General features: G+C 39.6%; 1 protein-coding gene across 13 annotated transcripts in view; it reads right to left on the minus strand.

The window, feature by feature from the left end:
• Positions 1 to 16974, minus strand: part of STAC (SH3 and cysteine rich domain) — a 158260-nt gene that overhangs the window by 39323 nt on the left and 101963 nt on the right. For all 13 annotated transcript variants that reach the window (XM_066992405.1, XM_066992404.1, XM_066992402.1 and 10 more), the window contains one exon: positions 12189 to 12462. In XM_066992405.1, the coding sequence (XP_066848506.1) occupies positions 12189 to 12462 (274 nt within the window). The remainder of the gene's footprint in view (positions 1 to 12188; positions 12463 to 16974) is intronic.

Genomic DNA, 16974 nt, shown 5'->3' on the forward strand with positions numbered 1-16974 from the left:
TACCTCTGTTCTTGCATATGCTGAAATGAAGAGCTGTCCAGTTGCAACTTTTTTTCCTTCTGTTTTGAGATGCTTTGAAAAAGCACATGAATATTTTAGAATTACTTATATATGCTGAAATCTTGATTTTTTTGAAGGGCTTATGTGGGAAAGGAATTTGCAGGTGGCTTTGTGCTATTTTACGTGTTCCTGAATTAGAGATAATGAGGAACCAAGCGGTAGAAACAAAAACTTGAACAAGGTCGAGATAAAGTAAATTGGCTACAGTGTTAAAGATGAGCTTTGGGCAGTGGCCAATTGCTGGCTGGCTCGAGGCGCATGTCTGAGAGTCTCTAACCAATTGTATGACAGATTCGGGCGCGTGGACAGCGCGTGGGGCTACAGGAAAAGTATACGTAGTAGTGAAAAAAGGGCAATAAACGTCTCCGATTCGAGAGCCATCAGGAGTCTGTGTCGTGCATCCCTTCAGGCTTATACCATTATCGAGGAGTTGAAAACAAGAAAAATAGTATGTGAACAAAGACTATGCTGCAAAATTAAGAGTGTGTCTCTAGGATTGCTGAAAATGTGGGAAAAGAATTATAGAACAAAAGAACAGCCTGCCCTTAGCAAAGGGATTTAATATCCTCTCTGCTCTGCTAATGGATTTTTAACATTTCTTGTTGGTTACAGAGCTCCATCATCAATGGGCTTGAAATGAGAGACTGCTGTGTGCTAGAAGATGAGGGCAATCTGACTATAAAATGTTTAGTTAAAAAAAAAAAACAAACTGATATGTAAACAGACAGCTGCTCTCTGGCCTTCTGCTCTTTCAGACTTATTGAGGGTTTTGGCTCTTCTGTGGTGCAGCATGAATACTCCGTCATCAGCGCAACCTCCCTCCTTGTTCCTGTTCTTTGTTAGCGCAGACAGACTAGCAGCGCCTGCAGCAAAGGGCCTCACATGACATGTGGTTTACCATGGCCATGATTCTCCTCCCTCCCCCTCTTTTATCCATTTCACAGTAGCTGGCAACGAAGCTGGAAAGTGGAGTGACAGAGGATAACTACACTCATCTCTGCCTAACACCTATTGCATGGTCAGGATGCGGCCAGAAACAGGCTTCTGCTCCAAAGCTATTTCTGCCCTTGGATGCACACACAGCTGGGTAAGACTTCATCAGAAGCTGCAGGTGTAAGTGACAGGAGGATGTGGTGAGATCAGAGATGACTCAGGGCACTGCTGTAGGTAACTGGGCAGGTATAACCATTTTGCTGGGATCAGTTTTCAGGGAATTATTTTTACTGTTAATCACAGCATGCTGCTTCTTTACAGAGTTTTACAACCATATTGTATAATGAGGTGTTTCAGTTCCTTTTTCACAGCAATTATGAAAGCAAAAAAGTGAAATGCTAGATGTGGAAAAACATTCAAATGAACCTTTTCAACCCACGTGCAAGTTTTCAGAAAAATCTTTTTCAAAACAAACTTAAACTAACACATTTCAAGAAAAGGTTACTGATTTCAGCGAAATGACAGAAGTCAGGCATAAAACCGCTTTTGACTATTTCTGTCATCTGCTCAGAGAGGCAATCTCAGCCTTCACTGTTACAACCTGAGACCAAATTTAGACCCTGACTCATTGCAGTGCTGGCTTAAAGCACACTTACAAGTGCACCTCTATGTGGCATCAATTATTGTTTAAAAGAAAAAGAAAAACTTCTGTCGAATGATTATATTCAAGTTTCTGCAGCTCAGCAATGCAAAATAGTGTTACCTGCCTTGGGGTCAATCTGGGAAGCAAAGAAAACCAAAAAGGACACTTAGCTGAAATTTTACTTGATTAAATTAAACCAAAATTGCCAAACTGCTTTCTAAGATTTTACCTATCCCCAGGAACAGCTTCAACGCATCACTGAAACTCTCCAGGGTTAACAAAGATTTGCATTATCTCAATTCACCCTAGATTTAAGTAGGAATAAACCAAACTGATTCAGGTCATAACTTTTCTCATCTACATGCGCAGCTTGCATCAGCATGATAATGTCATTTGTTGTCCAAAAGCCTGATTTAAAGTATTGACCACATAATTATGTTACTGCTATCAGAGATAAGGAAAACTATAGGCATAAACAGTCTAGGTAGCTACAACTGTCTGGCCTGTACACTGATATAACCTGTAAAAAAAAAGAAATCCAGTAAATTCCATCAAATAACTTTGCTTTTAGCAAAATGATTTCCAGTGCAAGAGGAGCTGTTTGTTGGTGGGATGCCTCTGAAGCCATGGTGTTTATTTATTTATTTATTTATTGGGGGTGGGGGGCGGCTGGGAGGAGGGAAGATTGTTATGTCAGATTGCACTGGCACAGATGGATTTTACTAACAGGCATCTGGGTCAATACATGTATTCAGATTTAGGAGATGGAGCTGTCATAAGCAAAAAATAGCTGAAATTGTGAACACTAATTGGCAGCAGATAACTGTGTGTATGCACGTGTGAACATCCAAAACTGAATTCCTGAACCCTAAAGAAGGAGCCTGCTGCTTGCAAGCGGTATGGCTGCTTGGAAATTTTTATAACACTTGGACTAAACAGAAGTGACACATCTCAAATCCTCCAGCTAATAAAAAGACATGAGACAGACCCCTCAATTAAGAGGCTAATCATACTCTGTTCTTCTTTCTGCACAGTCTACTTACACTGGAGAAACGGTAGGCTTGGTTTCCAGAAGAGCTGGTACTAGAAGATGGATTTCTGAAAAAAAGCGGTCTTAGAGAGAACAAAGTGAAGACTCTGGTCAGAGAGAAGATCCTGATAGTAGGGAAGTGTCTTGGAGATGAGGCAGACATGGAGATCAATGTTGGGGAAGGTCCATGGACCTTGGCCAGGGGTGCTCAAGATTACTAAGTGTAAGCAGCATCACCGCAGGAATGAACATGGTTCTTCAGTATAACCCAGTGTCCTCTCTATGTTGGCATTTATGCTGCCTTGCCTATAAGAGGTCAGCATTATTTCTGATTCTTTCATTAAGCAACAGGCTCAATTTTACAGATGAGGCATTTTGAAAGAGCATCTGTGAGAGATGCACCCAAATTCCATCAGTCCTAAGTGCTGAATTTTCTGTTGCTCTTCAGAAAAATCTGTTTCAGCTAACAAAGATTTTGTTGCCCTCAGAGAACACCACTAAGCAGTACAGTCTGCCAGAGCATTTCATCAGCTTGTTATGGAAAAAACTGCTTGTCAGAGGTTGTTGCTCATCTGCTGCTCTTCAAGAGAAACCATCCTGTGTCCTCCCTTCTAGTGATATTTAAGATTTGTTGTACTCAGAGGTCATTTGTCCTATCCAGAGATTATTAATGGAAAACGGATTTGTATGCTCAGCTGAGTTGAGGGACTAGGTTTAGAAAAACATCTTTGGTGTAACTTCTCCATGTTTATTAGCTATAACAAACATTACAAGACAGACAACATCTTAACATGCAGCTGTAAACAGATGTGCAGATGAGCCCCTGATGATGCCAATGTGTTGTGCCTGCGTTTAGAGAGGTAGACAAGGTGTCACTTTATGACACTACTTTGTCCCCACGTTTCAGAAGAAGACCTGGGGAAGCACTGAGTCTGCCTAGAGAGTTTCATATGCCACAGGGATTGTAAAGCCTGATACACTTCTGAGAGTTGCAGCTTGAAAGGCAAGCTATATTAGCATTGCAAATACTCATTCTCTCATCAGTACACAACCCCCGTTAATGTATAACACTACACCAATGAAGTCAATCAGGGAAATACTGACTATGGCTTTGTAGTTCACAACAACTCAGAGGTTATGCCAGCCATAACCCATTTCCACTCTTGGCTGGGAAAGTGGAATTGTTTTCAAGGGAGGAAGACGCATGCTTCCATCCCTTTTATTAAGAACAAATATTTCAAGATTTTCAAAATCATTGCTTGCATGTTTTAAAGGAAACTATAACGTAACCACAGTTTCCAAGCGCAGAACATGTCTTCAGAATTTGAAGAAAAGGAGGGGATCCGTGTATGTGCAGCACCCTTCATCACATAAGATAGACTTATGTCAAAGAGGAAAAGTTACTGATTCTGTATAACCTGGAAAATTAAACTTTATGCAATTTAGAGTAGATAACTACTTAACTTGCATTTACTTGCATTCATATTACAAAAGCAGAAAGAGTCTGGGAGAAGTGATAAGTCTCAGCAATCAATGCTTCATATGAGCCACAAGAATCACTGCTCTCTGAGACGTATTAAGGACAGCAACAAACAATGGTGAGCAGGCATTTTACTCTACATGATGGCAATGCCCTACTTGAAAAAACATTTCTGACAATTGCCTCATTTTATGGTTTTTGCAACTTCTAGTAAGGTGGAGTGCTTAATAATTTCCCTTCTAGATGATGCTTTTTTCAGCTATATGACAACGTGTTATCCACATAATAGTGATACTTTGGTCGACAGAAGGTTGGTTTCAAAGAAGATGTATCTAATTTTCTTATCTGAAAACACCTGATGTCCCAAATGAGCTCAGAAAAAGTACATAGAAGGACATTAAAAAGTTTGTATTCTTCTTCATTCCTGGGTCTTTAAAAAAATTAAGCTTACCATTACGTTCCTCTCTAGGGCTGATCTCAGGAGTAATGGCCAGTACCGAGCAGTCACAGGGACCTAAGATTAGCATTACTTCAGCTACATTGGTGTTTTTCAATGTAGTTTTGGGTCATAATCATCTATGCTAACATCACTGAAATACTGATTGTAGATGTACTGGAAATGTTTTTGTTTTCCATCTAGTTAGTCAGCAAATGTTCGCCAACATCTTTAATGTCTCTTTTCACTAAGCATTAACTGCAATTTCGTATTAATAGCAATTTTACAAAAATTACAGTGAGCTTGGAAATTATCTAGGAACAAATGTGAAACATGCTTGATGCTGTTCAAGGACAAATGTGATTTTAAAATATATTTCCACCCTCTTTTCTCAGCTAAGCTGTTCCTGATTATCCAATTTACTGATAACATTCCTGCCTCATCTCAGAGGAGGAAGCCCTCCCAGAGGATAAACAGGCTAAATATTTCCTTTTCAGTATTTGCTTTAAAGTATGTTTAACTATTTATTACCAAAGAAAAATACTAATTTAACACATGTATAATGTCTGGCCCTCTGTACCTACTTCACAAATGTGGGACTGCACAAATAGGATATTTTTTGTCACATTTAGAAGAAATAGGAGAGGTACCCATGGAACATATCTATACTACGTATACTGTATGCATGTCTACTTTTCTTTCCACCTTTTCATCCACACTCTATTTATTTTGCTATACAAACTATCCATTTTCTGGAAATTTTACAGAGTCCAGATGACATTGTCTATACTTGACTAGTCTATAACTAGCAGTTAACTGCATGCTGCATAAATTGATTCATGTAGCACTTAACTTCCTATTTCCAGCAGGCTTTTGTTTAGCTCTTGTTAGAAGGCTCTTCCTGGGAAGATCTACGCTTATGGAGAATTATTAACTCAAGAAAGAAATCATAGGAGAAGCTTGGCTGAGTATTAAGCTAGTAGATATGTTAAGATCATTATTTTGCATATTTTTTTTTCAAACGTGTGTTAAAAAAAACAACACAATGTTTCTTTTAAACTCTTGCACAGCAGGTCAGAGGGGACTGAACTAATCCTCACTTGCACAGTGATGCTCAAAAGTACTAGAGGATTTAGGTGCCCAGATCCATTCTGAGTCAACTGAAGTGAGAAGCTAATTCTCCTAAATCCAGGACTAGCTTTACTGGAGGGAAGGAGAAGAGACAATGACTTTAGGCCATTTAAATAACATATGGGTTGACACCTGGTAGCAGACATTGACAAGGTTACACAACTACTCCTTTCCCTCACAATCAAAACCAAAAGAGGCTGGATTCAGATTTTTTTGAAAACCTCTTTCCATAGGGAAACCTGTTGCCCACTTGCATTAATAATAAACTATAATCAAAGACACAATACTATACCATAACACACTATCATCTGGAAAATGGACCTGGGAAGGCTCAGCTGTGACTGCACAAGCCCATTGGAGAGGTGGTCACAAAGCTTCATTCACAAGCTGCTCCAGAGGCACCTCCTCCTCACTGACAGCTCTTCACCCTTCTCCATAGGGGACAACTCTTGTGTTGTTGCAGTGGCAACATGCATCTATCTTCCTGAGTTCATCTGGGCTGGCAGGTGTCAGAGGGACTGGGAGGAGGGGAGGGAAGAATGAACTGAATGAATAACATTTTTTCCTTTAGCCTGCAAGAAAATTTTCAGAAAATAAAATTACCTTTAAAGAAAAAAAAAAAAAAGTTCTGGGGGAGCTTTCCAAACTATCATTGCTTGAAAACGCAGTTTCATTTTGTGTAGATGTCAAACAGTGGTGATCAACCTGTGACTGTTTATAGCATCATTGTCTACCTGCATAAAGCTGCATAAATGCAGGCTTGGATCAAACCAGAGTATCTACTTGAAGCAGTGAGTCAGCAAGCTTAAAATAAAATGTCAAGAATACTCTTTATGAAGGAGCTGGTCAGACTGGAGGCAGAAAGCACTGACTGAAAGTTTCTGTGAAATTCTGCTATATTTAATAATAATAATAATAAAACACAACACATAAATTAAGGTTAGATAAACACTTTCTCAAACTATGGAGTCTTTCCATCACTTATTAGTTGCAGTTACTGATAGACTGGAAGAAGAGGTACAGATGTAGCGATAAAAATATAGGGGACCATAGCTGCAAACTAGAACTTTTTTTTTTTTTTTTTTAAATCTCTTGCATTTGAAAAGCTGGGGTCACTTTATCAGTGTTGAGCCCTGCTTTATGGAGGAAGTTGCATTACCACGTTGAGGGGAGAAGATAGCTGAAAGTTCCAAAAGCCACAGCAGCACAGTGGATTAAAGAAACACAGTCTGTTTTTAAAAGATATGGCCAGAAGGAATTATTCATGGCACTTGGATGGCTGGCTGGAGTTCCAAAAACACTGGATAAACCAGAACAGACGGTGGTAGGAGTGAATCAGTACTGAAGAGACAGCACAATTTCACTGTTTAAGTGCACAAAGTTTACTATTAGTAGACTAAAGTAAGCTGTGCTAGTTTTTTGGACTTATTATTAATTTTTATATATATATATATATATATTTTTACAGGTTTCTCTGTCTGCAACTGAACTAGTTCTGTGAGAGAGGAGGTACTGAACAATTTACCTGCAAAAGGACTGCAAAGGTCTGGAGGACCTGCATCCATACCAGAAACGTGATTGCCTTGAGACCAACTATAAATGCATATATCTCAGGTACCTAGGCCACAGGCTTGACTGTCCTGTTGAAGTTTATAATATATATATTTATATATAAAATATATATATATATATAAATATATATATTTATATATATATATAAACCTTATAATATAAGGTTTTCAACCTTATATTGTCTACAGATTGTGGGCAATCATGGCAACACACCTTTTTTTGAAAGGTGAACAGATACCCGTCCAAAAAACATTGCCTATATGTAAAGATTTAATAAAAACACATTTTGTCCCTGAATTTGTAGTCTTGTTGTTGCTGGTAGAATAAATATTACAGAATATCCAAGGGCAGCATGGCAGTGGTACAATCCAAAAGGACATGTTTTTAATTATTGTTGGACGTTGCAGACCACAGTTTTGTTTTGGTCATTCTGAATGCTTGTGGCCATCTACCATGTCTTTCCAGGCAAAGATACCCCTGCATGTATTCCAGTAAAACAGGTAGTTGGTCAAAATTGTGTGTCACAGTTGAGGTCAAGCATGCAATGAAAAATGCTAGGTACAACTCAGAAACACAAAGAAACAGAGTAATGTTATAAATGAGTACCTATTCCCTTAAAACAGAGTTTAAAAAAAAAAATCAACTTTCAAGTCACCTATTTTTGAAGGCAAAGTGATTTACTTTTTTTTGCTACACTACTTATATTTAACTTGGATGGAAGTACATTAATTGCATGTAATATGCTTTGAATGTGTGGGAAATAATTTTTTTTCCATATGAGTCAGCACAGGAAATGAACTGCAAATGAGTAAAATGTTGAGAAATCTGGAGATTTTTTTAAATACACAATGTTTTTCAAGACTAGAGTACTGACATCACGTTTTCTTACAGAGCAAAGTACCACAGAGATGACTGAAGACACACCAGAGACTGAAGAAGAGCAAGAACTTCCTTCTGATCAGCATAGTTAAAGCCTGTAATCTGATGCAACATTAATTTAACAGTTTCTCTCTTTGCTAGTGCCAGACAGCTTTGCCTTCCTGTATTGGACATTGCCAAAGCTTACCACATTTTTGCTAAGCACAGAAGATTGTAGATAACACCAAGCCAAAACATCTCTGAGTTTCCTTCATTTTCTTTTTGGTAATCTAAAATAAACAAACCAGCATCTTCTAAATGATGATTGAGCAATACTTTACCTTAGATACTTTGGTTTTCAAAATTTTCCCTTGTTGAGCTTAGATATTAAAATAGCAATAACAGTAATTAAAACTAAGAGCAAGAACAGCAAATCAAACAGTTTCTAAGAGTTGTACTGTGAGAGAATGTTCATGAGTAGGAAAATATGTAACCCATCATGGAGCTGAATCCCCATTCCTAAACCAAACAGCACCTGGAGCTCACAGTGGCAGAAGAGGGTGAATTCAGAGTGGTAAAAGAGTGAGAGGCGGAACAGAGTACAGAGCCCTGCTCCAACACACTATTGATTTGCTCTGAAATTATATAAAGTATTACTGTTGACTTCGGTATTAAAAGTGAAGATTTTATCATGGTATTTGATGCTGCACAAAGGCCCCATTAACTTCAAATGGATGTTCCATGCACTTTACAGAGCTGCCTTGTATCTGAAGTAGTCTCCCATATTTCATTAGGCAGAAAATTACTGCTTCTATGTCAAATTTTCCTTCTGTTTACAGAGCTGGAGTTTTAGCCCCAGTTTAGTACAGTTAGTAGGAACACAGTGACTCCCATCTTCAATGTGAGGTATAAATACACTATTAATATTGTTTTTTCTTCATTGAAAGTAAACCAATAGACAAGAGTTTATTTTGAATATGTTGCTATACGCTCTGGGTTGCATGAAGAGCTTTTGAATGAGTAAATTTGCATTATAGTCATCCTCGTAAACACTTTTCTCTGAATGCTGAAACCAATTATATGCATTTGGCTTTTATCTTATGACTGTACTTCTGTCAAATGAACAAACAGGTGTACATGCTGCATCCCAAAGGCAAAATTTGGCTCATGGTGCTTAACGATCAAGGAGAGATGATGCACATATTTTTTGTAGGAAGATAATGTTTCATGCTCCTTTGCTTTAATTTTGCTGTCACTGAAAAGAGCAACACAGGGATCCTGCTGCCTCCACTCCCAGTGTTCTGTTCATGCTGAAGCTACAGACAGGCTCTCCCAGGCCAGAGACCGAAGTGCGTACTGCATGCTCATGCTATGCACAGTTCATCATGCTGCCCCGTACCAAACAGAGCTGCTCATTTCATAGATTGGAGAGCCATTTAAGGTGAACCTGGAATCATTCTTGGTGGTAAAATTGAAACCATCTAAAGTCAAGCTGGGATTTTCCTGGACTCTTTCCCCCAGTCTTCAAAACATGTATCTAGCCGTTGCCTTTACTCTCATCAATAAGGAATTTAGAGCCATAGACTCATTACTCTCAACTGTCACTGCCCATAAAAATGCAAATAAATGGAACAAATAGGCTCCAAGTTGCAAGCATAAATTCAGAGCCCCTGCACAGAAATGTTTTTTTTTTTTTTTTTCTCAGTCTGCCTTGGGAGCAGGCTTGACATGATTTCCTGAAAAGCTGCCTGCTTTGCTTCACCATCCCCATGACCAACAGTTGCACAATTTACGTGGATTAATTGAGCTACAAACAGTAACACCCAGATCTTCCATGCTGCTTAAAATACCATACAGTGAAAACATGCACTGTGGTAAGGGTCAAAGACAGAGGATCACGTTAATAGAGTAGACTTTTGTCTATGAGAATAAGGGCACCCAGACTAGTGCATTATAATGTAAAATTCTTAACAACTTTTCTGGTCTGCTATACCTTCAACTGAAGATGTGCTGGAGGAGGTCAGAGCAATTCGCCTGACTCAGCCTGTTGCCAGACAAAAATAGGTTGCATTAGCTTCTTCAGCAATTATGAAAGGTTTCTTTTTCTAATTAAGAGGCTATGATACAGAATAGAAAAGGAAAGCCCTCCGAAGATATAAAAGAAAAGGAAAAATTCAGAAGGCAGGTGGGGTTAAAGCTGATGTTTTGAAGCTTATAGTCATACTTCAGGACTTTCCTATCCCAGGCAGGATGCAGCCTAGCAAGGGAGAAGGGCACGGATGTTTATGAACTAGAGTTGCTCTCTGTAAAGTTTGCTGCCAGTAATAATCTGTCTTGAGCAGCAGTGTTTTGGAATAGTATTGCTGACTCGTACAGATTTGTGATCATACTAATCTCCATACAACTTTTATGAGAAGATGCCAGAAATGAGCACTTATATTTGCAGTATACATCTGTGAAACTGAGCTACAATAAAACATCCATCCACATTACAAAAAGAGACAAGTTCTGGGCCTGCTTCCATACAAGAAGTTATCTCATCTGCCTGTCTTCCAGACTTCCTTTCAACCTCTGGACTACAAAATTCCTTAATACTACTTTTCTCCTTTCCTCTTTGACTTGTTCTACCCCTTAAAGTACAAGTAACCTTAAGAGGCTGGAAAATAAGACCATGTATATGGAATCAAAACTCCTCTATTTCCCTGGATTCAGTAGAGTTGTGGTACAGAGAGGATGAAATCAAGACTCATGCATTTAATCCTGTAATTTTCAGAAGCAGTATTGTCTTGCTTTGGAATTAACACTCTGCAGACAGCTGCCTTTTCCAAAGAATAATAGCTGCCCACACAAGTGTGTATGTGTGTAGGGGGAGATGACACCGAGCACTGTCACGTGGAAAAGAATGCCCCATTCTTTGAGAAAGGTCAAGTAATCCTATCAGCATCTTTCAAGAACTTAACCATACTTTTATAAGAAAGGCAGTGACTTCCACATCAAGAGACAGCCTCTTACAGTAAGCTAGTTTAGCTTCTTACAGTAAGCTAGAAAAATTACAGGCAATAGATTGTACTCAAAGATTTGTACTACCTCTACATGAAGCTAAACCAGTGTTTCAAGTGTTCCACTCCATTTACTGCCTAAAAATATCGGAATTTTATCACTCTTACACTGGTACACTACCACTGAATTTATTTCTATCTACTGTGCTGGGACAATTAGATGATAAACAGCAAGAAGACCAAATCATGTGCATACCAAGCTAGCCACAGAGATGTGCATTTGTAGGACCACACTTCTGAATAGCAGCTCCTGCAGCTTCCCACAGTGGTCACCATGCACATTCTACACCTCTAGCCACTTGTCACCACCTTCTTTCCTGACCTCTTCCTGTATAGTTCCATGGGCAGTTTCAGAGAAGAGAAAGGGAGAACCTTTAAAGGTACAGAGTTTGTATGAGGCTTTTTGAGTACCAGGGACAGGTAGAAGAGAGAAACTTAAATCAACAATCTCAAGGAATTCTGCAGTGTGAATTCAACTGTTATTTATCTGTTGACCTGGTCTGCTAAAACACGTGTCCTAGAGAGCCAACACATAAACACAAGTAGCTTGGAGCCTACCACCCTGCAGATGCTACTGTCACCACAGTAAATGGGAACTGGGGGCACTGCAGGGCCGGGGACAGTCACAAAGAGCAAGAGAGTTACAATTACTGCTGCAGAAAAGAGTAAGGATATTGGATACAAATTTGCAAGATCAGTTTCTGCTGTTTCTAGTATAAAGTGCAACAAGGCTTGGGCTATGTGCTCAGTGTAACCTGGATGAGCATAGAATTTAACTGTAGCAGAAACCTGTAGACTTTAACTGTAGCAGAAAGAGAACTGTGAGTGAATGTAGAGTTTATATTAGTTTAGAGCAGGTGTGACATGAACACAGATCCTTTTTGTGTGCATACTCTCAACTAGACATCTGAGATCACACATTATGGAAGGTCACCTTGCATGTTCTAACATGGATGCCCACACAGAGTTCAAAAATTGTTTCTTACCAACAATCATGTGGTTGCAGACATCACAGAAGGTGGGTTTTTTGAAGATGTGCTCCTGGAAGATGTGAGCCTTGTTTTCTGACAGCTGCTGGGCTCTGGTGGGGGAAGATGCCTGGCTCTCTGAGCTGGGGAGCTGCCCTGTGCTCGTGCTCACCTCAGGCATCAAGTCCACTTGCAGTTTCACGTCACTGTTAGTCCTCTGGAAGAAATTGTCTGCACTTTTACTCCGCAAGCTTTTGGTCTTGAAGGAGAGTGACCGTTTCAGCTTCTGCAGCTGCAACAAATAACCAAACTATAATTAGTGCCTCTTCATCTACAGAAGCAAGGCAAGGCTGTTGGTTTTGGTGTGTGCTATTGCTAAGCGAACCCACCTATAGCACCTAAGAGCCATCAGCAAACCTTGAACCACCAAAATAATAAAACTGACTCTAGAATTTAACTAGCAATTTCAAAGCAAGGCAAACAGATTCCTATTAGGAAATAACCTACTCTACATATGCTTTCTGATAGATAATAAATGCTTATATTTGTTCTTTCTTTCAGGTATAACAGCAAAAAAATACTGCAGAGAGTTGTGCACATAGTCATTTGAAGAATATATCCTTTGTATCCAAGCATGAGAGAAATTAGAGCATTGCATGGTCCTTCAGCAGTCTATAAAGCCATTTCAAGGACAGACATTATATGACATTACAAGAAGAATGAATTCAGTAAATAAATTTGATGTGGTTATATAGCTTGAATTTGACAGAAACAGAAACTACATGAAGTTTTGACTGAGAATTTTTTTATTATTATTGATAATTTTCTTAAGGAAAAAAGTCTAAGGAGCAGTAGCCATATAGTTAACTAGTCACCTAGTAGTTAAGACATTAATTAATACTAGTTAATAGAGATATTCACTTATTTTCTTATACATTGCATTGTGTATTCCTTGTCAGAATATTAAGCATCACAATAGGGCATCATTAACTCAAATTTATATTATGATTCTTTAACCATTAGCTTTCTCATACCTTATCAGAGCTCCTTTTATCCTTCCCGCAAAAAAGTTTTATACAAGGCTGAGATGGGCACTAGGTGAGCCACAGAAGCTATCAGCACATCTAATAGACAAGTCTGCAGTTTTATCAACCCTGACAGCCCACAAATAGAGTCTGGGTAAAAGAAAAACATTGTGGGAAAGCCAGCTTTGCATCTACTTCATGTTTGTTAACTCTGAAGTGTAATATCTCCATCTCACCTTTTACCTCAGCATTCTTTCAACCATCACAAAACCATTTCAATCACTGCTGCAGCTCTCTGGGCAAATGTGATGTAACAACTGAAAATTTCCATGCCGTACAGACTGTCTGTGGTAAACCAGCATGAATGGTTTATATTAGAAACCGTTTATGTTAGAAACAATGATGATCGGGAATCATAATTCACACTAATATAAAGGGAAGGGGTTCATATACTTTCCCAAAAAAACATGGCACTGGTCTGTCACACTGACAGTGCCTCAGAGCACTTGCTCTTCCCAGTTACTGTTTCTGATCCATCTATTGTCTTTGTGAGTCAGTCAAAACCATGCCATGGGACAGGAGCCTCCAGGCACCCTGTGGGAAAGCCCCTCTCCCACCTTCACATGCAGGCAGATCACTCTTGGAGTAGGGGAATGCTCCAGCTCTCTTTTGGTGTTGTACAACACCAAAATAACCTAAGTCCAATAAATGGGCAAAGGGTTGCCTCTGGTTAACAGTGTTTGTGTTTGCTGCACAGAGGGTTTTGCAGCACCCTGCTGGAGAAAGCTTCTGCTCCCTGAGCTGTTTCCCTACTTTGGGAAGCTGGGAGGGATCAGAGCCAGGGGCCTGTCCCATGCCCCTTGCAGCCACAGCTCTCTCTGCGCTCACAGGAGGAGCCCCAGATCCAAAGGAAGGAAATACCCACCTGTTTGCGAGAAAGGCCCAGCTGGTGGGGAAATGTGTAAATAAGAGCAATTAAGTCATTAAATGCCAACTGTGAGGCAAGAACAGTTTCTGGTTTCTGAAGCTCTTTCAGCTGAAGGATAAGTTGTGGACTTGCTGAGCCCCAAAACCACCTTACAACAGCACCAACGAAATGTGAGATCCTCCTTCTCCTGCTTTGATGTTAGGTCAATGGCACCCAAAATCACTGAGGTCATTAAGCACTGAAATTACTTCATGTCCCCAGTGATGACCAGAGACTCAGTAATAATTTGTTCCTTGCTCTTGAAATGCTTTCCACTGAAGTCAGACCTAATTAGTGCTGCAAAACACAGAGAATTACAACATCACAAGGTGACTGAAATGGCATTCATTATTGATTTGCCATCCATTTCTACAGTGCCACATGAAGTTAATTAAATTTCAAAAAACTGCTTCTGCCACAGAAAGAAGATTAATCTGTGCAGTACAGTATTTGTTTTATCATGAAACAAGTGTCTTGCTAGCTCAGCAATACAGAATGTTTTAAGGAGCTCTGCATTTTCTACCTTTATTGCATTCTCCTGTGCAAAATCATTTGCCAGTCTAGGGATGTACCAGCACCCTTTCCTCACCTAGGCAGAAAAGTCAGTAATTTTCCAAAGAGTACAGCACTCAGGCTATTCATGTCCACACGTGCACTCAGGTGAGCATGCAGTAGTGCATATTACATGCATCTACAGCCACAGTGTTCAGACCAGAACACAGATATTCAAGAACAAGTTGACTAAGTTACATCTATAGACCTAGCAAACATCTCTGCACAAGTTAATAACCCTGAGATCTCTTGAGCTCTGTCCTGTGCTAAAGTTGTTAAATCGTTTTCCAGACCAGGTGGGCATCCTTGTTGCTACTCAAATGCAGATCCTCATTTTGCAGTTTGCTATGGACTGGGCCCACTCCTTAACTAGAAGATTTTAAATGTTAACATAGGCATATAATTTGCCTGATTTTGATCTGACATAAACTGATTTAAAATACTTGTGATGCCACTCCTAATAGAGATGCTCACCTTAGGCAGGAATCAGCTCTATCAGTAGAGAGAGGGAAGTATGCAAATTTGAGTATTATTAATTTCTTTCTGCAGAATTAATGAGTCCAAAGTTAAATCATAGAATGAAACACTGCTGAACTTTGGAAAAAGGTGAGACTAGGGATGCTCTGCAATTGACAGTACTTCAACACTTCAGTGAAAAACTCATCTATTAGGACTGAACAAAACCCTAAACCAATCATGAAAAGACTTTAAGAAACACATCTGAGAATTCTCCTGGGCCTTTCATATTTTCTCCTTTGCAAGGAAGAGGAGAAGCTTACAAATTATCTTTCATTTAAACAAATAAATTAAATCAAAATAAAATTCCCACAAGCACAAGAGCTTTTCTAGAATTGTGATAGCATCACAATACTTCACAACACTGACGTCTCAGAAACCTGAACCCTTGCTACAAAATTTAGGATGTTCTGGTGGTTTTAAATTAGACAGGGAAAAAAGTTTGTCTCTAGTCAAACACATTTTATCAGTCACATGACTGAACGTACTGAGCCTATAGGCAAGGAAAAGATAAGTGAAATAGCTAAACACTGAGCTTGATTAACCTTTTCTTCAGTAACATCCAGCACATTCTCCATCTTCTTCAGAATTACTGAATGCTCATGCTTCAAGGGACTGGGAAGCTCTGATGAACCACAGCTTATCAACACCTCCTCTGTTTCCTAATTTCCCTATACTATAACTCTTTAGCTGCTATAACCAGAAAACAGCAGGCAGTGAGAGGACAGCTACTGAAATTCATTCCTAGAGTTAACAGTTGCCACTGATATTGATTTGAATGGGAATTGTACCTGCCCTCACTAAGACTTTATTTTAGTCAAACACTGAAAATATACAACTCTTTTCTACAATTATGTTTTAAGAATTTCCTGTGGAATTTAGGAAGATATCAGTGATTTGAAGTGTTTTATAATCACTAGCTTTGCAATTAGGAAAGATAAAACATATTTCCAGTCATCCACCCTGCAAAGAATAATTTATTCAGGCTCCTAACTGCTTCCCTGATATCTACAAACTTTTTTCCCCTGCCTCTCTGGCTCTGTCTATAGTAGCAGACATTGTGGCTTAGTAAGAGCAGATCTGCAGAATGAAATGGGTGCTGAGGACCCAGCGTACATACTGTATACATTTCAGGCCACAGAGTACTCTGAACCAGCCTAGCCCAGCAGCCCTGGTGTGCAATTGCTGCACACCTGGAGCATGAGCAGGATATAACCCCAAGAGATGCAGCCTGTGCTCAGCAAGGCTGTGCCACATGGACCAAAGAGGGGTGATCAACAAATAGGAGGTTTGCTTTGAAACTGCACTCCCAAATCAAACTAAAATGTTAAGATAGGTGCCCTACCTGTCACCACCGTTTCTCTAGCACAACTTCTCCATCACACCTCATCATTCAAAGCTCAGAGAAAGCCCCCCTATCCCTCCACATGAATGTTTCATTCCCCTTTCTGAAGCTCTCTGCTTAGTGATCTCAGAGTGAGCAATGGTTAACTGGGAAGACAAGCTGTTCTATTATATTGTGTTTGCTTGGACCATCAGCTTTGGCATTCAGAGCAACTCTTGTGGAGTCTGCTCAAGTCAGCTTAGTTCTCAATACGCTTAGTCTTGCTCCCTTCTCAGCCGTGGCTAACCATCCTTGGCAGCGTCAGAGGCTCCTGTGTGGCACAGGGACGACAACAAGATTGTTTTTATACATTTCTGCACTTAACTACCTTTCACAAGAAAACAGCAAATGAAACAGGCT

Source organism: Anser cygnoides, chromosome 2, assembly GCF_040182565.1.
Source record: "Anser cygnoides isolate HZ-2024a breed goose chromosome 2, Taihu_goose_T2T_genome, whole genome shotgun sequence".
Classification (NCBI taxonomy): domain Eukaryota; kingdom Metazoa; phylum Chordata; class Aves; order Anseriformes; family Anatidae; genus Anser; species Anser cygnoides.